We start from the raw sequence: 26291 nt of genomic DNA on the forward strand, positions 1-26291 counted from the left end.
AAGGAAGGGCCTACTAAATGTGTCAGCATATTTTGAGGTAGAGCAGCTGCCAGGGCCCAGTGTGGGTGGTACACAGTTCTGGCATTCCTGATGGCAATGGCAACAGCAATCCCAACTGCATACACTGGCCAGTGCTGTTGAGGAAGGGATGTGTAGGTGGTGCAGGCAATTGAACATGGGCATTAGGAGTGCTTGCAAGCTGGAGAAGAACACGCAAACAGATAGGTGCATGCAGGTATGGGGGTGAAAAGAGAGGACCACCCACTTTCCACCCCCATTTTGGCTCAGCATGAGTTTCAGAGAGATTTTTCTGAAAATGAATTTACTTCTGAAGAAGAGGCAGGTTTGGGGGAATGCCCTGGAAGTGACATCACAGGAAAAGGAGTTTTGGTTCAGTGTGCCCCGGAAGTGACATCACTTGGTCCTTGACACCACAGGAAATTAGTACATGATTCCTGTCTCCCGGCTCCACCCCTCAAGTCTCCTGGCTCCACCCCCAAATTTTAGTGGGCCACGAAGGAGAAGTGTAAAAATAACCGGGCATGGGAAAGAAAAATTTGGGAAACCCTGCTCTATCTTATTATGTTATATTCTTGTTGGGTACAGTATGAATCCCTGGAGATTTGCAGTTTTCTGTCCATGCTGAGGACTGACCATAGTTGTGAAAAATATGAGGCTTGCACTATGGTCCTGAATAATTCCACATCATCATACCTGCTTACAGTGGCATTATCTATACAAAACAACAGTAATATCAGTGTATACTCTATTCTCAATGCTTTTTAGCGAAGAAAGTCTTGTCATGAAGTCAATTAAATAGTCTCTTATCTTTCCTGCTTCATCTTTGCATTCTACCGCTGATATGCCTTTTCCTTGGCACATCTGCTTTAGAGTGAGCCTAATAAAGTACCTCCAATAGGACTAGATAAGCAATCTGTCTTGGGTTGTTTGTGGAATTCCACACTATGAGCAGTCCATTTTCTTGAAGATGCTTTTCTTTTTAATACTTTCATTAATTGCTTACATTTCCAAATGCTGTTTTGGTCCTATCCCTGTGCCATAGCTAAAAGTTGTAGCTGCTCTGATATCTGAACCTCAGCTCTAATCTTTGCCTGTGAAGAGTAAATTATAGTCAACGTTTGCAAGAATGATTTATTCGTAGAATATTTCTATACTGCATCTTCAGAGTCCTGCCCCATGCGGCTTACAATTAAAAACTGCAGTATTTTTTATTTAAAAAAAAACACAACCCAAGTCATTAGACATAAACAGCACTAGAACTCCTCATAAAACAGAAGCAGGCTGTTAAAAAGATAGAAACCTGAATTAAAACCTGTCTCACTCAGACAATGCTAGAGGGCCTAAATACTTTCGTTTTCCCAGTAAGCATAGCAGGTGTTTTAGAACAGAGCAGCAAGATGACAAAACAGTAAAATGGCAAGGGATCTTACACATGTGGCCACTGCCTTTCCCCCTATTTTCCACATAGTGGCCAAGAACACCCAACTTGTGGTGGACAGACTCAATCCAGGAAGCAAATTCTCAGTTTGCAATACTGCAACAAGGATATTACAGTTTGGAGGTCATGTTGTCTCAAGATAGAAACCCTAATTAAAAGCCTGGGTAAAAAGATGTGTTTTAGCCTGGCGCCTAGAAGAATATAAAGTAGGCAATGAGTCTCTTTCCGAAGGTGAGGTGCCACTGCAGAACACGGCCAGTCTCTCTTCACCACCAGCCTCACCTCTGAATGTGGGGCGCAGAGAGCAGGGCTTGAGAGAAAGGTCTTAATTGCTGGGCTGGCTAATATGGGAGGAGAAGGTCCTAAGCACCAAGGATTATTGGTGATTAGCCTGAGAAGCCTTCAAGAGACCTGACCACCACAAGATGCTGAGCCACAACAAAAAGAAAAAACTCTCCGTGTAAAATGCAATTTTAACTTGTTGTGAATAATAAGTTTCAAAATACAAAACAAATATTAAAACCTCATAAGTTACTCAGTGCTCCTACTGCCCTTATGTGGCTGAAAGCCACTAAATTACATTCAGTCCAGGGACGCCTGCATTGCTGATAGTACTTACTATGGCGTTCCTGCTATTATGTGTGCTAATTAGAGAAAGCTAGGAATTCTTTTGGCACTACTGGAGCTGGAAAACTGTACAATACTCATAAGAATGTTCCCTGGAAGAAGGATTTGAAATCCGAAACGGCTTGCAAAGCGAACTGGTTCTCCGTTGGACCACCTACTTTTAATACTGGACTAAATGCAATTTAGTGGCTTTCAGCCACATAAGGGCAGTAGGAACATTGAGTAACTTATGAGGTTTTAACTTGGTGATATGTACTGATAATATTTGTTTTGTATTTTGATACTTATTATTCACAAGTTAAAACTGCATTTTACACAGAGAGTTTTTTCTTTTTGTTGTGGCTTAGTCTCCCCTCCCTGGTCCGTTTACATTGTGACAAGACGCTGCGCAGCTGCCATGAAAATGTCACCCATTTTCAGAGATTCCTGTCAAAACACTCAGATTAAATAGCTGTGTAGCACAACCTTGTCATATGCCCTAGTATTCAAGCCTGTTGATAGTAATGCTTTCCACTAGAATTCTGCTTTTGTTCACAAACCTGTAAATTGCATCCAGCAATAGGCTGATGATGGCCCAGCCAAACTTTTGGTCGTGAGCGTTTCAAAAGGCCATGCACACCTCTTGTTCACCATAAGGGATTGTGCACACTCAAAAGTACTTAGTAGATTCTGCCAAAAAGCTGCAGCCCCATTCAAGATGTAAATCCATAATGTGGGTGATGGGTTCTGAGTCACTAAAAACTAAATCCAAATGATGGCAAGTTACCTGGAGGGAGAGCAGCCAACAGAGAGACCTTCACAATCACTGTATGCTGAGCAACAGGGAGATCTCATGACTTCTACTCAGTTTTCTTATTTTATTAATGCCATTTCATGTTTGGGGTGGCATTTGCTTATGTCTTTCACAAATCCTTATCCTCTTCTGCCTGTCTTCTCTTGACTCAGGGAACCTGGATCGCCACCACTATGAGACCTTTGAAAAGTTTGGTAATGATACCTTTCTGCTTCATCTGGACAATGGCCGAGGGTAAGAGTGCGACGTGTTCTCCTGCAGGGTTACAGGATGGTTGTCAGTTCTGTCCTTGTAGGATCTGCCTCTTTTGAAGAAATGGCTGAAGTACTTGTTTCAGACTGTAACCTCAGATAAGCTTCTGTTACGGGAACGGAGTGAACTGAAAGTAGGGTTTATATGGCAGATACTTGAAAATGGGAAGCGCAGGATTCAGAATAACCTCCTGGTTTTATATAATTTTTATTGGTTTTAAGTACAAAAAAAAAGCATAAGCACAGATACAAAAAGAAAAAAAAGGGGAAAGAGGGAGGCATATACAGAATGGGAAAGGCGGGGGGGGGGGGGAGGAAAAATACAAGTATATCAATTTTAAGTCTACCTCCAAATAAAATATCCAATTCATTCTACCTGCAAGTATAAAATTCCCCATATATTTTGCCATCTTTATCTTCCATTATAAAACATTTTTACCAAACTATTATTTGCAATACAGGTCTAAACAGTTCTTCTTCAACACATATAAATCTGAACAAGTCAGAGCAGTCTCAGCACAAAACTTACTACTTTGGTTAACCTTGTTAAAAAAAATGCAAACTAATTTATCAGTTTATCACTATCCTCATTAACAGAAACACGAAAAATTCATATCTTTATCCTTAAAAAAACTAAAAAGAAATACAACCTGGTATTATGTCTATTTCAATATAAACAGTTTATCCTGTGAGACATTATTAACAAAAACAAATCTAACAGTTTACATAACATCTGTATTGTCTACCTTTTTAAAAATTAATCCACCTCTTGTATCCCTATTGGGCTAGGAAAAATAACTTTTTATGACCCAAAAATGAAAATTTCAAACCTTTTCTTATTGAGCACTACCTACCCAACTATCCAAAATAAAAACATTTCAGGAAACCCTTCTTACTAGAAAGAAATTAATCTCCTGAGTTATAGATTAACTTGTAAAATTACCCATATCTATAACAAACATAGAAACTGATATCATTATCTATTGAAAACAAGTTCAGCAATTTGTCAAGAAATTACGTTATCTGCCTTCTTAAGAATTAATCTAAAAAGATTATTTTTACATAAAATTCTTTTCAAAAACTTTTTTGCCCTTTAACTTTTAAATCCATATTGTTTTAAGCAAGACAGCTTATTATAGCCCACAACCAAACAAAAACAAAAGGGGGAAAAATTCACTTAACCTTCTAATTTTACATATCAGAATTTCTTACAAAGTCCATGTTCAGCTATCCACTGAGAAAAGTCTAATTCAGGAGAGTCTTCTTTCTGAAAGATTTCCACATCATGATTTTCTGGTTGAAATACATCTTCTCACTTCTTAAAGCAGTCATCCTTCTTGAAGGAGATAAGAAAAATTCCACAGCCTTTGTTCCTCTCAACCTAGCTTGAGCAGTCTCCATTTCCGGTCCTCTTTTTTAAATGCACCACAAGATTCCATTTTAATTTTCTTTTGTTATTTCCCAACAGCTCAGTCTCCCATTTTGATTCCACAGACATCACCAGGTTCTCTTTAGCAATCTGCTCATGTAGATTTGAGATTTCGCTAGATTTCAGCAAAAAGCTACCATTAGCTTCTCACCCAAATCAGTCAATAAACAAAGATCTTGCCTCAGAGATTTTAAACTGCTCAAAATGTCTTTTTTATAAGATATTTCGCTTGGCAAAGCCATTTTTCTCTGTCAGCAAACTCAGTCCATTAATCCTGATTAACCAGTAGCTCAGAGTCCCAGACAGCCCGTCCTTCTCAGTCTCCTCCAACTGAAGTTTTAGATGTTAACATATGAATTTCAGATCAGACAACAAGGAAAAATCCCTCTAATAGGTATCTCATTTTGTTCAGACCATATTGCAGCCAAATAATAGTCTCTTTAACAAATATCCAGTTATGATCTGGGTCAATTTAAATGTCCATATTCTGATTAATTCAAATTGTTTCCAGTGTTTAAAGATGTTCTTTGACTTTCCACAGCCCCATTCACAGGGAAATTAGAGATATCGATCTCTTTCCCTTCCTTTGAACTACTAAGTCATTAGAATATAAAAAGATTTGTCGTGCTTCAGATAGAGGGTTGATAGATCAAAAGCTTGTTAGAGAAAAGAAAGGCAAGCAGTCGAGCGTTCATCTCTTGTTGCTGTATTAGCGGTCACAACGGGAAGAGCTTCAGAGCACACAGAAGGAACAGGAGCAACAGCCATTGCGTCCCCATTCCACTGCGAAAGCCCCATGCCTAAGAGACCCTCCCAGGGTCTCTTTGGGGGTGTCAGATCCGTGACACCCCTCCCCCTGCCCAATCGGGGGGAGTTGCAAGCAGGAGAGCTCGCGAATCCACCTGCTAGCAAGATGACGTAGCCCAGAAGTCCTCAGAATAACCTCCTGGCAGCTTCATCAAACTTTTTGGTTTTAGCACTTAAAAGCAATGACTTCAGCATGCTAGAATATGCTTGATGGGTGGTGATTATTCCAGAGCTATATGGCTCCACCATCTCATACTGTAAGGCATACAATTCAGTTCGGTTACACACTGCAGCAATGTCCTCAAAGGCTCTCCCCCTCCTCCTAGTGGTTCCCCTTCATCTCTTCCTTTTGCCTAGGCTAGGGGATAGGGCGGGGGAGGGGATGCCCAGTGTTATGTTGCTCTAACATTTCTGCAACTTGCAGAATACATTGTTGAATGTGATGTCCTCACTTTTTGTTTAAAAGAACAACTTTCCCTACCAAATGGTTATGCATAGATAATTTCTGCTAATTATTTCCTATGCAGGGGTGAACATCCAGTTGGCTGGATTTCATCTCACTCCACAGTTCTCAGTACTCCCCAATGATGCCCTACTCACTTATCACGGAGAGCCGGTTTGGTGTAGTGGTTAAGTGTGCGGACTCTTAACTGGGAGAACCGGGTTTGATTCCCCTCTCCTCCACTTGCACCTGCTAGCATGGCCTTGGGTCAGCCATAGCTCTGGCAGAGGTTGTCCTTGAAAGGGCAGCTGCTGTGAGAGCCCTCTCCAGCCCCACCCACCTCACAGGGTGACTGTTGTGGGGGAGGAAGGTAAAGGAGATTGTGAGCCGCTCTGAGACTCTTCGGAGTGGAGGCCGGGATATAAATCCAATATCATCTTCTTCTTCTTATCTCTTCCTATGTTTTTAGGTGGTAGTGGTGGTTGGAGAACAGAACAGCTAGCATGGGAGGACACAGCCACTTGCTTCATTCTTTTCAAATGCGTGGCCCATGGGCCATATCAGGCCCCTGAAGGGCTCCTATCAGGCCCGCAAGCAAGTCTGCTTGTTCGCCCTTTCTCTTGCTTCTTTCTGTGTCACAGCTTGCTTTGCAAGGATTTCTCAATTGAGCAGGAGCGACAGAACAAAGCCTCTATTTTCTCCATTGGCTAAGGCTCCTCTCTTGGGAAGGAAGGTGGGGAGGGAGAGCTTGCTTTGATACTGACCACAATATTGCAAGAGTGTTAACACTTTAAGCATGTTTTATTGTAGGGTTTTTTTTTTAAAAAAAAACCTTTGTGTTTGTCTGTGTCCTTTATAAAATTTATATCTCCACTACCTGGCACTACATTTTATGACGCACATGGCCCAGCCCAACAAGGTCTCATTTACGTCAGATCCGGCCCTCATAACAAATGAGTTTGACACCCCTGTGTGTACATCATACCAGAAGTAGCAACCTAAATACCTACAAAAAAAGCTCAGAGTTCCAACTATGTAAACATGATCAATTTATGCAATATATTCCAAATGTAAAATTAGGGCTTTTAATATATTTACACAAAAGGAAAATGACCACTACTGTAAGATGATCACATTAAAAACGTTATAGACAAAATTGTTATTTGATATAACTGTAACTTATATCTGAATTTAAGACAATCACATACTTTTTTTGATAGCATCCCTGTGAAAAATATTTTAGTCTTGCGTTTGAGTAAATACTGTAAATCACAGAACATGTGTTTTTAAAAGGAAGGTAATAAGCCCAAATCTTCTAAGAATATTTGTTTCTTGGAACGTAAAAATAGGAAACAAAGTAGAATCAAATATTTTGGAAGATTTGGGCTAGGAGTACAAAATGTAGGAGGAGAGTGACTCAGAATTCTGTGAAGACAACAATTTGTGCATTGTGAACACATTTCAGGCAACCAAGCAATTGATTATATACATGGACATCACCAATATAGAAATCAAATGGATTACATAATCAGAAGCAGAAGATGGAGGAGCTCTATTTTTTCTGCTAAAACAAGACCAGTCATAGTCATCATAGGTCAAAAGCAGCTCAATAGCACTTAAACACACACCCATAAAGCTTGACACAACATACCGTATTACTCTCACCTGAAAAGCAAATACAGTTCTATTTGTTATCTTGTTTTTAGGTTTGGAAGACATTCCCATGATGAAATGTCCATTCTGGCTCCTCTCCAGCAGTGCTGCATGTAAGGATCCTTTCCCCCTCCCTCTGCCTTTGTTCTGTTTTGCAAGGAAGGTTTATCTTTCGGTATCAAGAGAAGTCATCAGCAAGTGTGACAAGATTTTTTTGTGTGCCAAACCCAACTATTCTCCAAAAGAGAAGAGATCCACCTTAGTAACTCCAAGAAGTTAGCAGGTTCTAAGGGCTGTGGATTGATCTTGTGTATCTTGTTGAAAATGCAGAGGATGATGGATTGTAGGATGTGATGGGCAGTCAGCAACTGGGGTGCATCTTAGGACTACCTCCTTTCTGGAGTCGTGGCACAAGAGGTTTGCTGCTCACAGAGTCCAGCATCCTATCTTACACAGTAGCCAACCAGTTACTCTGAAGGGCCAAGAACAGGGCACATTGCCCTCTCCTGGCAATGGTATTCAGAGGCTGACTGCCTCTGAATGTGGAGGTTCCCTTCAGTCACCATGGCTAGCAGCTGCTGCTATGTTGTTTTAGCTGTTAGCTACCCTGAGCCCGTTAGGGGATGGCGGGATATAAATATAATAAAATAAGAAATAAACACATCAATCCTCCATGCAGCTTTCTAGCCCCCTTTTTTGAGCTCTCTATACTAGTGACCATCACTACATCCTCTGGCAGCAAATTCCATATTTTAATCACTTGTGTAAAGAAGTATTTCCTTTTGTCCATACTAAATCTGCTGCCCATCAACTTCATTGGATGTGTCCAAGTTTTAGTATTTTGGGAGGGAGAAAAAGTTAACTTTGCCAGCTCTCTCTACCCCATATATAATTTTTATAAATCTATGTTATATCATCCCCACAAAGTCACCTTTTTAAAATTGAAAGGTCCTGGACACTTCAGCCTTTCCTCATAAGAAAGGCACTCCAACTACTATGGAGACTATTATGCCTATATTAATAGGAATATTGAATGTGATGATTGAGTGATGTTTTTAATGGCTGCATGGTTATCTTTCTTCATGGGTCTAGTATAAAGAAATCCACATTCTCACGGCTGCAGCTGCTTGCCACAGAGCCATATCGCCTGAGTGACGTCATGCGTGCGTCATTAGCCACTGACCACTTGACACCAGTCTTGTTTGAGCCCCACCTGAGAGCGCTGGACCGCCGGCTCCAAAAGGTGTTGGATATGGTGAAGAGCTGTCTGAAGAATGGAGAGGGCAAAGGAGTGCTGTTAGATGACCAAGGACAACAGGCTGTGATCTCAGAGCAAGAAGAAGAGAAGAGGAGTGCAGAATGAAGGAATTGGACACTCAGCCTTTTCAAACGCACCCCTCAGTTCTGACTCTGCATCCAACATATTTGCTGCAGAAAAGTCACTGGGCGTGCTGTGCTTTTTTAAGACACGGGTTAGTGAGCAAACCTATAGCAGAGAGGCCTATAATCAGTTAGGGAAAGATAGGGAATGGGGGGGGGAGGAGAAATGGAAAATAAAGAATTGTCTGTAAATAACACAATCACGCACTTCGTGTCAATGTGGAAGAAAGAGTTGCTAGCATCCACCCCTTGGAGAATGCCAAGGCTTATAGTGAAAAAGCCTTGTTAAGCATGAAGGACAAGGAGTTGAGTGTAGAGATAGCCTAGTGGTTAAAGCACTACACTAGTGGAGACCTCTGTTCTACTCCAACCCTGTTGTAAGATTAAGCTCCTGAGCAGCTATAGGGCAGGTGCCCCTCCTGTGGTTCTTAGAGCTGTTCATACCATCAAGATGGATAAGATAAGAATTCTCCATGCTGTTTATCTGGGTCCAGATATGATATGTCCCGCTGCAGATAACTTGCTGTTAACAATGCTAACTTTATCTGCTGGTGAAAGAGAAGTGTGGCAGCTGCTCTGGATCTTTCAGGACTCTCTTGCAATTTATCTTGGCCCCTCATTCACCCCTTCAGACTCGTTCACCTGGAAGGGAGTTCAGGCCAAAATACTGATTGTGTGAACAGGGTTGCTGTGCTCTTATCATGTTCACTTACCTGCACTGATGGTCAAGGGTGAAAAAGAGATCATAATGCAAATTGCAGATTAACAGCACTAACACTTTTCATAAAAACCTAAGATGAGCCCTGTTGGATCCTGTAGACCCTTAGGCTGTGTTTCTAGCACCTGGCAGTCAAGAGGTATAATGGTCCTGAACATGTGAATTTTGTTTAACAATCATGGCTAACAGCCAAGGATCCATTCTCTATAAATTTGTCCCATCCTTTCAAAAATTATTTATTTTACTTCATTTATGCCCAGTCTTTCTCTCCAACAGGGTCCCAGAGGCTTACTTCATGTTCCTCTCATCCATTTTTTTCTCACAACAACCTTGTGAGGTGGGTTAGGCTGAGGGCTTGTGAGCAAGCTTCCATGGCAGAATGATGATCTGAACATAGGTCTCCCAAGTACTAGTCCAACACTAGCCACTATACCACACTGGCTCTGTTGCCTCATATCACTGTAATGAATTTCCTAAGTTAATTACGCATTATGTGTCATGTTCCTGCGGTGAATTTTGCCTGCCCAGCAAACAGCTCATGTTCTAACTTTTTTTCCCTCTTGCTCTGGCTGGGATGGGGGCGGAATGTTGCTGGAAGACTGTTATATTAATTTTTTTGGAGTTTCAGTGAGTTCTCCTTCTAGTAAACTTTTAAATAATGGGTGGGAATATAGCAATACAGTCCATTGAGTAAAAATATAAGAACATTTGCTTCTTTGAACACTCACCTTGAATGTATTGCTTTGAATTATGATAGATATATCCATATTATTTACAACTGTGCTGTGGCAGAACGGGCCTGGTCTGGCCTGTAGGCCCTATTCTACTCCACCCTCCAAGGTTTTCTCACCTGGAAAGGCTTTTCTCTCGCTCCAGTAACTTACCACCACCACCTGACCTTTGTAGAAACTGCCCACGGGGCCAGGGCTCCCAGCTTCCCTTCCATGTTCTGAGGCCTTGTCTCTGCGTCTCCTGCTGTCCCAGTGCTTGGTCACCATGAGGACCATTTACTGCCTTGTGTGCCCCTGGAGAAATAGCCACTTGTCAACTGACTGCCTTCCCCTTTATGCTCCTTTAAAAATAGTGTATGCAAGACAATAGAGGTCTATGTGGTACAGAGTACTATGGTACTACTAGCATCAAAAGTTATGATTTATTTTTTTAAAATGTTCACAAGCATACATTTAGCTCAGCATCAGACTGAGCAAGGGATTCAAATGGTTAAAACACAAATCCTCTGTCCTTCTCTCAGATGTTAAAATACAGGACAAGCTCTGTAGTTTAGGGAGCTGCGAATCTAGAGTTCCCATTACCTTGAAGCTCTCTTCAGTTAGCACATGGTCAATGGCCCACCTGCTTCAGATCTCAGTTTAGAGTTCTGTCTGCTCTGATAGACTCTGCATCTAAAGATCCTTCCTCCTTACTGCAAGGAGTTTTTATATCTGTTTCCCCACCTACTGATCAGGTCAGAGAGTAATTTCCTGAAGATTCTTCTTAGAGCCTTTTAGTCTAAAGTCCTCCAAATCTCTGTTCCCTGCTTGGAGAAGGGGGAGAGCTGGACCCACCCATTATCTTTCCTGCTAGATAGTATTTGTATGAAGGTGGGATGAGGTACATCCAGAAAGCACTTGAACTGATTTCCCTCTTTTTGCCTATTCTCTGCCCAGAGAGGGGAACTTAAAAAACAAACAAACCTCAGAGTAAATATTTTACTTATTTCAAACCTCCAAAGGAAAAAAACATGCATTTTTTTCACACATGCCACTGGAGAACAGCAACTAATATATTTCTCACTGCCTTTTTGCCTCTTCAAAGAAGGTCTAATTTTATTCTAAGATGCAATGGTGCAGAGGTCTGAACTACCGCAGCAACAGCAGGGCAGGGGGGCTCTTGTTTTGTGGATGGAGAGCAAGCAGCAGTGAAAACTCCAGCGTCCTTTGCACCAATGGGACCCATCAGCAACAGCTGCCAACATTGCAGCTGATGGAAGAGATTCTGGGATACATGAAATATGCTATTTTTGTATTGCTGCATTATAATACATCAGACTACTGGGTCCTCTGACACAGCATCAGCTGCTGGGACTGACTGCGTCCCTCCAGGGTCCAGGGAGGAGAAAGGTCAGTCCACCAACACTGCCTCTTGAGATACTTCAGCTGGAGAGGCCTGATGTCTGGGACTGAACTCGGCACTTTCTGCATCCAAAGTGCAAGTGATACTTGGGGCTATTTGACTGTTGATTGTTTTTATGATGTAACCCACCCTAAGCCTGTTCTATAGGAAGGGCGGGCTAAAAATTGAACAAAATAAATAAATAAGGCTCTCCAAGAGCAGCAAACAGTAGTCAAGGCCATCTGGTCTCCTGTATATGTCAACATGTTGGCATTACAGTTTTTTAATTATGATCCCTGCCAATTTCTCTGCTGTTTCTGTCATTATTTTCTCTAAATAAAGATTGAAGCTGCCTAATGAAGCTTGGCAATTCTCTGAATAACAACAAACCCGTCTCCTGTTGCTTCTTGAAAGGGCTCTGCTCCATGTGGCTTTTTTCCCCTGAAAAAGATGCCATTGGGCTGATGATGGACCCTCAGGGTTCAAACAGGCTCCTGTTTGCCACAAGTCATCAGAGCTCTCCAGGTTTTAGGGAGCCTATAAATGGGGAAAATCTAAAGAAAAATGCTGTGTGAGGGACTGGAAGCACAGCTGGTTTGTACAACCTATGATTAGCAATGTTACATTTGCCTTGGCTGTGCTTCTGTCTTCCCTAGTAAAGCCAAAGATAAAACTTCAGCACACACAACTGGATTATCTTGTTTTGTTTCTAACTGAACGGATTCTTCTTCAAGATAAAACAGCCTTTGCAGATGTATCCTAACAATAGAAAACAGACCTCTGCCCCTTCTACACACCACAGGAGAAAGGGCAGAGGTTCACTTTATTGCTCTTTTCCAAATACAGCAAAGTGTGTCCAGATTGGCTCAGAACCAAAAAATACATGACGAGGTCACTGGCCCTACCAAAGTGGCTCTGTTTTGGAAAGGGAAAACCATATCCTGTTCACAGCTATCCTAACAGTTCCATAACATAAATTATGCTGGCATAATTTAAAGGAAAAAAAGACTCGTAGATATGAATGATTGGCACTAAACAATTGCACAAAAATGTATGTAATTTATATTATATGAATAAAGAACAATTTAAAATGTTAATAAACATTCAATAACAATTTAATGCGTGTTTTTTCTTCTTTGACTTGACAAAATCCCGTTGGAAATGGGAACCAAAAATCAGCAGTTCAAAATTCCATAAACTCCACTGCAATGAGTAAGGACTGTGGTATACTGGTGTAGAACAAAGTTTGAGTCCAGAGGCATGGTTAAGACCAACAAAGTTTTATTCAAGGTATGAGCTTTTGTGCGCATCCGCACTTCTTCAGATACATTGAGGAAATGTGTGTGCACACAAAAGCTCATACCTTGAAATTAAAATTTCGTTGGTCTTACAGGTGCCCCTGGGCTCAAACTTTGTTCTACTGTTTTAGACCAACCTGGGCTGCTCACCTGGATATGTACTGCTGTGTTTAGCTTATTGTAAGCAGGATCCTATTTAAGCAATTTCTGTACTGCTTCATGTGTCATGTGAATACTTAGGATATGCTTCAGTCTCTCCGATGGTTCCAGATTCCTAAAATCCTAATGCACTGCTTATTGAATGTCCCAGTTTTTGTGATCATGCTGGCTCACTCTATGTAGTCTTCCTTGAGTCCTTGTGAGAAAGGCGAACTATAAAGAACATAAATAAATAAGACAGACTGATAACATACCCCTGTTGCTAATGAGTCATCGATACTAAGACTGGATTTCTGGTAAAAGTAGCATTTGAAGCTACCAGCTACATCTTAAATTTCTAAATCATCGGGCCTTATACGACATGCTGGACAAGATGCCCCTCCCCCCGGCATCTTTGGTTCAGGAAAATGATGTGGAGGGAAGGGAAGGCAAGAGCCCCTCCTCCCTGCACCATCCCAATCCAAATCATGCCTTTGTGATGCTTTTAAAGGGAGTCACCACTGAGAACTCACAGCTGTCGTATGGCTGCAAGTCTCCATGGTGAACTCTTGTAAAGAGTAAAGTGTAGTTTTGCACTTGCAACTTTTCAGAGCAATTTTAGTGTAGCACACATTCTTGTAGCCTACGTTTGCAGCTAAAGAAGAAAATCAACAAGTGGATTCCACCCCCACCGCTCATTTGGCAAGGAACCAGTGGTACAGAATACCCACAGCCCTCTGGCCCACCCAATAAAGACACCCTGCCCTCACAGCAATGGCACGCTAACCAAACATCACCATAGGAAAGGAATCCCATGCTGGGCACAAGTGAATAAGCAGCCACCATGGAGCAGACAGATGACCAGAGACAAGGCAGCCCCCACCCTATCCCCTGCTGGGTGGGCTTAGGGATGATTCCCAAGCATGGAAACCGGTGCATTTGTCCCTCCCCTGCAACAACACATGCAGAACTATCAGCAATCCAAGGCACAGTGTGCAGACCATCACACACTGGCAGCCCCATCTTGGGCAGAAACACTACAGGGAGTGCATCTGTTCTGCTCCAGGGGCACACTGGCCATCCACCTCTGCCTTCCCTATGCCAAAGTCACAATCCACATGAGTCAGGGTGGGAGAAATCTCCCTGGATGGAAGAAAAAGTCATTCCCAACAAGGATCCTGAAGCAGACAGGCAGAGAATATGGGGAACATGTTTCAGGGTAGGCAAGGATGTTAGGGGGCTTGGGCAAAACCACTCCTCTGAGGGATACAGTGCAGCACAAGGGGGGGGAGTGCTCTCCCCAACAAGCGGTAGAGAGAAAATGATCTGATCACCTCCCATCATACTGCCATAGCTGGCCCCCAGCTCCTCCCACATGCCCCAGGAAACATGGGCAGAAGAGGGGGTGCTGCAGGTGCAGCCAGATGGAGGAGCTCCTCTGTGTACACTGGACATCATCACCAAGTGCAGACAGCTGATTCACTTCTGCCTCCCCTGAGTGCAAAATCCACAGTGGACTCAATGGGCACATGGGTAAGGCAGGTGGGGTCTGGGCCACTGATTTGTGCTGCCTGCTCCTCCCTCCTTGCTACAGGGTCACTGTCCTGGGGGAAAGGTGCTGTTTGTCCTGCACTTGTAAGAAGCTGCCAGCTGCCCCTGGGCTAGCTGGGAACAGTAGATCCATGCAGAACTGCGGTAGCATCCCCACTTGGCTTGACCTTCCCCTACTAGTCTTGCTGGCTGTGTTTGCCTTACCTGCTGGGCAACAGGACTGCCTTCTCCCCATTGTAATAAGAGCTGAATACATGAAGCTGGCTTATGTTGGATCCAAGCACTGGTATCTTCAGGATCCACCAGGGGACTTAGTCACCATCCTAAATCCTTCCAGACTGGAGCTTAGGATAAGGCTCTCTGTCTTTGGTGTAGTGGTTAAGTGTGCAGACTCTTATCTGGGAGAACCAGGTTTGATTCCCCACTCCTCCACTTGCACCTGCTGGAATGGCCTTGGGTCAGCCATAGCTCTCGCAAAGCTATCCTTAAAAGGGCAGCTGCTGTGAGAACTCTCTCAGCCCCACCCACCTCACAGGGTGTCTGTTGTGGGGGAAGAAGATAAAAGAGATTGTGAGCCGCTCTGAGACTCTGAGATTCAGAGTGGAGGGCGGGATACAAATCCAATATCTTAAAAATGCTACAAGACTCCTATTTGTTTTTGCTGTAAGAGACCTGTTACATTGCCCTGGAATGTAAACCCTGGTTTACACACTCAGCTTCCTCTTTTATGAATTCACTACAGTTACTCCAGGATTATTGAACTCATTTGTTATGAGGGTCGAATCCGACATAAATGAGACTTTGTTGGGCTGAGCCATGTTGGGCCGGGTCATATGTGTACCTATTTAAGATTAGGTGGCAGAGACATAAACTTTATAAAGAATACAAACACAATTAAAGGGTTTTTTTTTAAAAAAACAAAACCTTAAAATAAAATATACTTAAAACATTAGCATTCGTTGGTCTTATAGGGGTTTTCTTTATCTCTCCCATGGGATCCAGGGAACTGGGCAAAGGAAACTCTGGCTTTTTCCTTCCTTCCCCAGGGGGCCAGGAGGGGGAGGAGGCTCCGTCAATATAAGAAAGAAAGGCTTGGCTCAGTAGCTTTGCTATGCAACTGGGAGAGTCTGGTAAAGCAAGCTCCCCCTCCCCCTTTCCTCCCCAAAGGAGGAGCCTCAGCCAATAGAGAAAACAGAGACTTTGCTCTGTAGCTTCTGTGAGATTGAGCAAGCCTTACAAAGCAAGCTGTTATGCAGAAGGAATCAAGAGAGAGGGAGAAGGAAGCAGATGACATCCAATTGCTCGGAAGCCTGATAGAAGCCCTCCGAGTGCCTGATATGGCCCTGGGTCGCATGTTTGACACCCCTGAGTTAGTCAGCGATAATCACCAGTTTCTCCCTCCCCAGCTCCTGCATTACAGACTTTAATTGACTTGGGATTTTGCACTAAGGGCCCTTGAAGGTTTACATAGCAGCTGGTGGGGAATTGATTGGTTGAGCTTGGGAAAGCAGAAGCCGGAGAAGGCAGAGCGACTTCTACCGTGGAACCAGTCAAAGAGAACCAAATACAGACAGGGGAGGGGGGAATCAGAAAAATTATGTGGGGCGGATGTACCCCCTTGTTTTCTGAGAACAACAAAAATTATAGCATCAGATAATGGTAACTTTTGCATATATTGTATCCATGCAATACATTTTCAAGTACATATTTGGTTAAACTGACTTATTCTGTCCACTGTTAATGTACTTTTAACATATCCAAAACACAACTAAATAATTCAGTGTTATAAAGTATGAATTTGATACCTCCAATATGTGCTATTCCTATTATGATCACCCAAATATACTTTTTTACTTTAAGATGTTTGTTTTCTACTTTCAGCTCCTCCCATCTCTCAGAGGGCAAAAATATACATGTCCTAGTGTTCCCTCTAAGCTGAGTTAGGGTGAGCTAGCTCACAGTTTTTTAGCCTCTAGCTCACAGTCTTAGCTCAGGAAGGGTGGCCCCAGAGGAAATTGATCTATGCAGTAGCTCACAATTTTAAAGCCAGTAGCTCACAAAGTAGACTTTTTGCTCACAAGACTCTACAGCTTAGAGGAAGTAAAGAGAAGCACTCTTTCTCTCTGGTATTGCACATATCTGCTTTTTTGCTTGTAGCAAACAAAGCTATTGATGCTGTTACATTTATAATAGCGTTCTCTCACTGACCTTCTCTTCTGTGCATGTGTTTTGAGTATGTTTAATCATTGTTTTTATGTATTTCAAAAGTTTATTTTAATGTTTTTGGTAGTTTGCTGTTTGGGAAGCCTAACCTGGGTGGAAGAGCAAAATAAAAAGTTTTGAATAAATAAAAATATGCCAGAGAACATATTTGTATGTGCTAAATCAGGGGTGTCAAACATGTGGCCTGGGGGCCAAATTAGGCCCCAGAGCAACTGGCTGTTATCTGCTTCCTCCTCCCTCTCTCTTACTTCTTTCTGCATCACAGCTTGCTTTGCCAGGCTTGCTCAATCACACAGGAGCTACAGAGCAAAACCTCTATTTCCCCCATTGGCTGAGGCTCCTCCCTTGGAGAGGAAAGGGGGAGGAAGAGCTTGTTTTACCAGGCTCCCTCAATTGCACAACAGAGCTACTGAGCCAAGCCTCTCTTTCTTCTATTGGCTGAGAGTCTCTCCCTCCTCATTCCCTGGGAAAGGAAGGAAAGAACCAGAGCTTCCTTTGCCCAGTTCTCTGGATCCCATGGGAGAAATACAAAGAAAGCGCCTTTAAGACCAACAAATGCTAATGTTTTAAGTTTTTAAAAAAATCTTTAATTGTGTTTGTCTGTGTCCTTTATAAAGTTTATATCTCTGCTACCTAATCTTAAATAGGTGCACACGCAGCCCGGTCCGACATGGCCTAGCCTGACAAGGTCTTCTTTATGTCAGATTCAGCCCTCTTAACAAATGAGTTTGACACCCCTGTGCTAAATTATACATAAGACTTTTTACATTGTTAAAGCAATAAAATAAGCATTACAGATATTTAAATTAATCAATAATTTCAATTTTCATGGGCTTTAGAATTTCTGGAAATTTTATTTCTCTAGTATTAATCTATCAGAAGTGAGGAGGAATTAATTTTTCTGGATGCCGTGCCTCCTAGTTCTACACTCCAAAAGACAATCAACCAACATCATTTTTCAGGACTTGAATTATCTCCTAGCTCCTCTAGGGGGAGCATGTTTATCGCTACCATTTTATGCCAAATAGTATAGCTGGAAGGGGGAGTACAAAATGTTATTTTGTACAGTTGCTGCTGTTATTAATAGATTGTACTTAGGTGCTCTCTTCCCCAGGAATGGACAGGCTGCCAGACTGCAGGCTTAAAAGAACTAAATAAATCTGTTTTGCTCCACAGGGATTAATGGATACATTTTGGATTCTAAGTAAAACGGAAGGAGGACCAATGCTGCACGGATCCAAGCTTGCCAGCAGACAGAACAGACTGAACAGAGCTCTGATAGTGTGGCTGCAATCACACACACTAAATAATGCATTTTCAGTGCACGGTCCAACTGGATTTTACTGTGTGAACTGGCAAAATCCAGTTGTGAAGTGGACTGAAAATGCATTATTTAGTGTGTGTGATCGCAGCCTAAATCAGCCTAGATTGATCTAAGAGGCTGCGGCTAGGCACCCCTCTGCCATGGAGTCACTGTCTAGCCCTGGACAAATCACTGGATGCGATCACACATAATAATGCACTTTCAATCTACTTTCAGTGGAGCACCAGTTTGGTGTAGTGGTTAAGTGTGCAGACTCTTATCTGGGAGAACCGGGTCTGATTCCCCACTCCTCCACTTGTACCTGCTGGCATGGCCTTGGGTCAGCCATAGCTCTGGCAGAGGTTGTCCTTGAAAGGGCAGCTGCTGTGAGAGACCTCTCAGCCCCACTCACCTCACAGGGTGTCTGTTATGGGGGAGGAAGATAAAGAAGATTGTGAGCTGCTCTGAGACTCTGAGATTTGGAGTGGAGGGCCGAGGGCGGGATATAAATCCAATATCATCATCTTCTACTTTCCAACTGGATTTTATTGTGTGAACTGGCAAAATCCAGTTGGAAAGTGGATTGAAAATACATTATTTAGTGTGTGTGATTGCAGCTACTGTCAGCCTCAGTTCCTGAATCTGTATACATGAGAAACAATTGTTTCTGTTGCTGAACACAAATGAAAACTAGGCTAGCACTTGCAAGTGGCTTACTATAGGGCAGACCCAGCAAAAAAAAAAAGAAGTAATGGAATACACCTTGTAGTTACCATAATTTCCTAGTTAAAGTTTCTATGAAAGCAGAAGATTCTGCCATCTTAAGCTGGTTCACCATTCTTTTTAAAAAATATACTTTCTCTTTAAAAAGTACATTTGGCCTATATAAGATCTGCAGCCTTTTTTGTAGGACGTTCTCTCCAGAAAAATCTCAAAAAGCAACCTTCCCAGCCACTTTATACCAGGGGTGTCAAATGTGTGGCTTGGGAGCCAGATGAGGCCCCCAGAGGGCTCCTATCAGGCCCGTGAGCAACTCACTGTCATCTGCTTCTCTCTCTCTCTTGCTTCCTTCTTCATCACCACTTGCTTTACCAGGCTTGCTCAATCACACAGGAGCTACAGAGTGAAGCCTCTGTTTTCTCCATTGGCTGACCAGCACACAAAGCAACTTATGTACAAAAGCTCACAATGCCAGCCATTTCATGTTTCTCCCTGGGTCTTAGGCTCAAAGCATTGACCATGAGATTTAATAAATATCAATAAATCAAAAGTAGGTTTGCAACTTACAGATATACACCTGAACAACACCTCAACAGCATACTCAAGATTGGTACAGCACAAACATTGTCTCTGGATTTTGATGCAATAATTCAGAGTAAGAGATGTCAGTTATCAGAAACTGTTAAATAAACAAAACATTGCAAAAGTGCTAATCTTTTAAGCATGTTTTAAGGTGTTTTTTTTTTAAATAATTGTGTTTGTTTGTATCCTTTATAAAGTTTATATCTCCCCTGCCTGGCATTACATTTTATGACACACATGGCCTGGCCCGGCCCGACAAGGTCTCATTTATATCACATCCAGCCTTCATAACAAATGAGTTTGACACCCTGTACAATTATACAAGACCACGTGATCTCACCAAGCTTTTGTCTACATTTCCAAGCTTTTGCTGGTTCCTTTTCTGATTCCATGACAAGTGCTTATTGTTTTATTGGGGTACGTTTGAGCTCACGAGCCTATGGTTACTATTTTCTTTTCACCGGAGAGTACAAAGATTTCATACGGGAACTTCTACATCAGTGATCCCTATTTGCTTCTTCCACCAAAACAGAGAGCCAGATCTGGTTTTCTCGCTTACAACATACCAATAGCTTGTTATTGGCTGCAGCAATCCAAGGGCAGCCATTTTGCAGTGGCACCCGCTCCCTATTGTCAACATTCTGAAAGTATCTACAGCCTTAATAAGAGGTTGGAGACCCCCATTCTACATGCAAAGTACATATGTTACCACTGAACCCTGCCCCCCTCAGTACCTCCTGAAGGCTCTGCAACAAATCCTGCGTACTGTAGTTTTTCTTCACCAAAATGCTCCACTAGATAGACAGGCTTACTCAATTTGCAACAGTAACTCACTAAAAATAAAAAGCAAATTAGAAACACATGGATCTAGGAACAAAGCTCTACAACCCACCCTGCTCCTTGTGTGGGCACAACTATCAAGAGACCTAAATTATGTTCGCCATATTATCGAAAGCTCATTCATTGACAGATCTTCAAGCTCTGGTAAAAGGGTCATCCTCAAATATGCTGTCACCTGCCAGTCATGCTTTTCACAAAACAAACACATCAGCCTCTCAGAGAATGACTGAGGATTCATGTCCAAAATGCATACATTAAAAGATCAGTGCAAAGAATCAGGAGGATGAATTTAATCTACCTGGATTTTCAGCCTCACTGTGAGTATACTCATTTATATCACATCCAGCCTTCGTAACAAATGAGTTTGACACCCTTTTCAGGCAGATAAAAGCACAAAGCTGTTAGACAGAAGTATACAATGCACACTATCTCTTGTTTTGAGTTGAAGACAAAGTGTATATGTAGGTTAATACAAAGCATGAATACAAGCAAGAATTGTCCTATGCAATGATGCAGGCACCCACATGCAATAGGTACAATATATTGGCAATCTTGTCATATTGTCGGGGTCCAGGGAGGGAAATCCCCCTACCAGCTTTTGAGGGTGCGCCGCTGATAGCGGCGGACAGGGTCAAAAGCCTGGGGGTACTATTGGAGCCCTCCTTAACGATGGAGGCTCAGATAGCAGCCACCGCCAAGTCCACCTTTTTTCACCTTAGGCGGGCAAGGCAGTTGGCCCCCTTCCCGGAGCGCGACGATCTAGCAACAGTGATCCATGCCACGGTCACCTCGAGGTTGGACTACTGCAATGCTCTCTACATGGGGCTGCCTTTGTGCCGAACCCGAAAGCTACAGCTAGTGCAGAATGCCGCGGCCCGCCTGTTGTTAGGACTCCCAAGAAGGGAGCACATCCGGCCAGGGCTCCGGGATCTGCACTGGCTGCCAATAGCTTACCGAGTCCGGTACAAGGTGCTGGTTATTACCTTTAAAGCCCTATATGGCCTAGGACCTGCCTACCTGAAGGACCGTCTCTCCCCACATGTTCCCCAGAGAGTACTGAGATCGGGAACTCGAAATCTCCTAGTTATCCCCGGGCCAAAAGAAGCCCGCTTAAAATCTACCAGGGACCGAGCCTTTTCTGCTATGGCCCCCTCCTGGTGGAACCAGCTGCCGGAAGAGGTGAGGGCCCTGCGGGACCTTGCCCAGTTCCGCAGGGCCTGTAAGACAACCCTCTTCCGGCTGGCTTATGACTAGCTGGTACAAGAAACCAGGTGTAGTTATAATAGAGGTTGCTGTCCCTAATGGTTTAAATGTTTTAAATGGTTTAAATGTCTTAAAATTTTAAATGTATTAATTATTTTAACAGTTTTTATGCTTAAATTGTACTTATGTGGAACTTTGTGCTGTGAGCCGCCCTGAGCCACTTGTTGGGAAGGGCGGGATAAAAATCATAAAATAAATAAATAAATAAATAAAATATCAGAGCTTATCATCTCCAAAAGGGTGAACCTTGCTGAATTTAAATGACTGCATCATTTGCAATATCAAGCTTTCTTAAAAATATTTCCCCTTCTCAAAGATGTCCTCACTAAAACCTGGCACCACCCACAAGCATCTGCTAGTCTTGCTACATCTGATTGATACTTCTAAACCTCTTCTCAATCAGCACTGAAACAATGCTATGGATAAGAGTTTAAGTGACCCCTTTCCCGCAAAAAGGCACTGAAAGAAAAATGAATGGAAGGCAATATTAAAGTGGGATAGTCTTTGGAAAGAAGGCCACCACCACTGAGAAACTGTGTGGGAGAAGAGGCCAGGAAATGTGGCACTGCAGGGGGTGAGGAGAATCAAATTTCTGTGAGGCAAGGAGCTGGAGGGAAGCAGCAGAGAGAGAGGGACTGCTGTTCAGCTGATGGAGCAGCAATTCCAGCAAAGAAACAGGAGAATGGGTGAACTGAAACAAATATAGAGACTCTTGTGACCAGGGGATAAAGAAATGCTTAAGATAATCAGTAGATGGATGGTATAATGGTGGGAACATACACTAAAAAAAAAAAAGGGAAAGTAGACTGAAAGGGGGCAGAATTGGGCAAAGAAGAGGAGATAGTCATAAGGTGCTTGGCGATCAATGGGTGATGCCCTTCAACAAGATGCCCAGGTAGTAATGATCTGAGTGGGCCCCACCCTTTAATGAGAGTCCCAGGTGGTCTTGTGAAGGTGCTGGTGAAGGTGTGGGAGAATTTAAAAAAAAAAAGCAGAAGCCAGGTTGTCATGATCTGTGCAGGACTGGGAGGCAAGGGCTTGGGAGGCCTAGGCCTAGAGACCAGTGTGGGAGTAGAAAGCAGACACAGCCTACAATCCCCACAATGCCTGGTGCATGCTGTAACCAATCAGTGTCCAGGGATTGTATGAGGAGATTGATACATACACTTTGTGGGCTGTGGAACTGCGTTCTTTTCTCTCACAGAGTCAAGCTGGGAGGACAGTCTGTGGCTGAGAGAAGGATCCCTCACTCAGAAGGCTCGCACTCAGAGCCACAGGCAGTCGGCCTGGGGAAAAGGGCTGTGGGCCCTGACGACTAACAGGCTAGGGGAGTATAGGTAGCCGCGTTAGGGTTTATTTTCATTTTCCTTTATACACTGTTAAATCTGTTAAGCACCTTGCCTTGTTTAAATACCCATCCCTGCATTAATAAACCTTTATCTTTCTAATGTTCTCTGCCTGGTCATCACGCCTGCGTTTCTTGGCTAAAAGGGGCATTTCTGTTGGGCTTGGGAGGGTACTCTGGGCCTTCCCAAGGAACCATCAATCCAGAGTGATGGCAGTGTAAGGCAGCAACCCACTGGGTTCATGACACAGGTTAAGAGCCAGAATGGCGCTGCAGTTAAAGCACTGGATTAGGATCTGAGAGATCCCAGTTCGAATCTCCACTTGTGCCATGGAAGCTTGCTGGGTGACCTAGGACCAGTCACCAAACTTTATTTTACTGGGTTAGAATATGTAAAGTACATCAGTTTAAACACTGTTAGCATACTATACTATTTTGACATATTTGTGTCAGTTACTATGTCAAAGGGCAACCAGCTATATTATTCTTGGTCTTAAACATCAGATGCTGCCATAAGGGACTTCACCCAGTACACTGAGGATTGAGTTTGGAGCTGAGGGTTTCACTTGATCCAGCACTGCTGCTGAAGACAGCTGCACCCTGTGCTACCTTCTCACACATATTTTGCTCTCCAGATGGGGGAACTAAACTGAATTTTGAAAACAAATTCTGTAGCAAATTAAAGTTGTATTATCTAGACCAGGAGTGTCAAACTCATTTGTTATGAGGGCTGGATCAGACATAAATGAGACCTTCTCAGGTCAGGCCATGCATGTCATAAAATGTAATGCCAGGTAGCAGATATATAAACTTTACAAAGGATAAAGACAAACACAATTAAAGTTTTTAAAAACTTAAAATATGCTTAAAAGATTAGCAGTCTTGCAATATTTTGTTTAACAGTTTCTGATAACTGACACTTCTTGCTCTGAATTATTGCAGCAAAATTTGGAGACAATCTCTGGTGTAGTAGTCTTGAGTATGCTGTTCATGTGTGTATCAGTAAATTGTAAACCTGGCAGAGCAAATTGTGATGCAGAAGGAAGCAAAAGAGAGGGAGAAGGAAACAGACAACAGCCAGTTACTCAGGGGCCTGATAGGAGCCACCTGGGGGTGTGTGTGTTTCTGATTTGGCCCCAGGGCCACATGTTTGACACCCCTGATCTAGACAGAAACAGGCTCTCACAATCAGTAATAGGACTAGTGGCATATTGAGAATTGAGTCAATTATATGGGAATTGAGTCAAGCATGGAAAGCACTGTTTAAATAATGTTTTGACACAAACTATGGCATTTTAATTGACGCCAAAATTATCCACTTAAACAATTAACATGCCCTTGGAAGCATGTCATTCAACTACACAAAGCAAGGAATTATTCCCTACTGCTTTAGGAGCATGTGTCATATAAAACGTTTTCACACTACACATTTTGATAGTACTTGTTTTTAAAAAGCATTTCATTCAGTTTGAGCCAGTGAGCAACAAAAAAGCTCTCATTCCGTGAGAGCCAGTTTGGTGTAGTGGTTAAGTGTGTGGATTCTTATCTGGGAGAACCGGGTTTGATTCCCCACTCCTCCACTTGCACCTGCTAGCATGGCCTTGGGTCAGCCATAGCTCTGGCAGAGGTTGTCCTTGAAAGGGCAGCTGCTGTGAGAGCCCTCTCCAGCCCCACCCACCTCACAGAATGTCTTTTGTGGGGGAGGAAGGTAAAAGAGATTGTGAGCCGCTCTGAGACTCTTCTGAGTGGAGGGCGGGATATAAACCCAATATCATCTTCTTCATTCCAAACATGAAAATACCCCCAGTTTTTCAGTAAAAAAAAATGTACCTCCAAGTTCTGTCTCCCTCCACCCCATAACATCACTGCTGTGGCTGCCAGAAATAACAGATTTCCATACACAAAAGTTCATCTAGTTAGAACAGCAAATTACGACCGGGCCATTTATTGCATAAAGAGCCTTTTGGGGAGTTCTCCTTACATCACCAAAACAGAATACAACCCTGCACTGTTGCTCAGCTGCACATTCATACAACTGTGTTAATCTTGGTTGTCTATGTGGCCCGCTGCTCTGGGCCTTCCTCGGTCTCCTCCCGACTTGAGCTCACCCAGGAACAGGGCCGGTTAGGCTTTCTGGAGCCCTAGGTGAATCACCCACTAGTGCTCCCCCCATTATTAAAAAATATAGGGAAAATGAAGAGCACAAAACTTGAAACTTTTCACATTTTTAATTTACTGATTTTTAATTTTAAAAAAATGTTATGTTATTAAAAAATTGTGAGAATAAGTGCTTGCCGGCCAAGCCAGGAAGGAGGGTGGCGGGATAGGATGAGGTGGGAGACCAAGTCGCACATTGGGGAGAGGGGGATGGCTTTGCTTGAGGGCAGCTTGGTAATGGGAGAAGACAAGGTGACAGTGGTCAGGAGCCAGAGACCTGTGTCTGGGAGGGGGCACCCAGTGGTGCCCCCTAGGCCAGGTGGTGCCCTAGGCAACTGCCTACTCCCACACATCGGCCCTGCCCAGTAACAGCTAAAGCCCTTTGGGACAGGAATTCAGCAGCAAAAAGGATTTGTGCCTGCATTCCAGGAAAAGCTTCACCTGCTGAACTTTTGCTTGTTCCAGTCCAATAGCTGCCAGGAAACCAGCGGGCAAGGATTATAACAGTGGCTTTGTTCCCTCCTCATTCTTCCTGATCAGTCTTGATCCCTATCTATATCCAGGTCATGCTATTCTTTCCATCCCGGAAACTTAAAAGGAAAGATTTGCCTTGTCCTCTTCCCGCGCGCAGTCCGAACTAAAAGTTTACATAAACTCGCCAAAGCAGGACGCTATACGGAGCAATTCGCATTGGCTGTGCGGTCCTGCATGTGGCAAGCTCCCCTCTTTATTTTTTGGCAGTTATTCAGAAATAATCCAATCCTGCCTTTAAGACTACCCATCATCACCAAAGCATGCTGCAAAAATTGCAAGTTGCAAACCCGGCGGCCAGCGTCCCCAGGGCAACAGGATTTTCAAGAACCTGACTATCAAAAAGAAAAAAAGCCTCATAGGAGACAGCGCATAGAATTCACCCACCGGGGAAGGGGTGGGGGGGGGGGGGAGAAGAGAAACCATACTTTAAAACCCCCACCGCTTTCCCGCTCGCTCCGTTCTGAAAGTTGTTGTTAAAGCCCCGGGGGCGGAGCGTCTCCTTGCAGCAAGCGAAGCCGAGCCCTTGACGCAATACCCAGCAGCTGAAGCCCGGAAAGGAACTGGCCCGGCGGAGTGGGAGGGAAGGCAAGAACGAGGCTTTTTGTTTAAACCAACCAATGGGCGCAGGCCGTCGCCAGAGATTGACAACCAGGGTCAGGTGCGGCC

General features: G+C 43.2%; 1 protein-coding gene across 1 annotated transcript in view; it reads left to right on the forward strand.

The window, feature by feature from the left end:
- Window positions 1-9041, forward strand: part of LOC132576361 (extracellular serine/threonine protein kinase FAM20C-like) — a 33006-nt gene extending 23965 nt beyond the window's left edge. The window contains exons 8-10 of the mRNA XM_060245442.1: window positions 3032-3113; window positions 7515-7574; window positions 8554-9041. Of these exons, the coding sequence (XP_060101425.1) occupies window positions 3032-3113; window positions 7515-7574; window positions 8554-8824 (413 nt within the window). The 3' untranslated portion in view covers window positions 8825-9041. The remainder of the gene's footprint in view (window positions 1-3031; window positions 3114-7514; window positions 7575-8553) is intronic.
- The last annotated feature ends 17250 nt before the right edge of the window (window positions 9042-26291 follow it).

Source organism: Heteronotia binoei, chromosome 8, assembly GCF_032191835.1.
Source record: "Heteronotia binoei isolate CCM8104 ecotype False Entrance Well chromosome 8, APGP_CSIRO_Hbin_v1, whole genome shotgun sequence".
Lineage (NCBI taxonomy): Eukaryota > Metazoa > Chordata > Lepidosauria > Squamata > Gekkonidae > Heteronotia > Heteronotia binoei.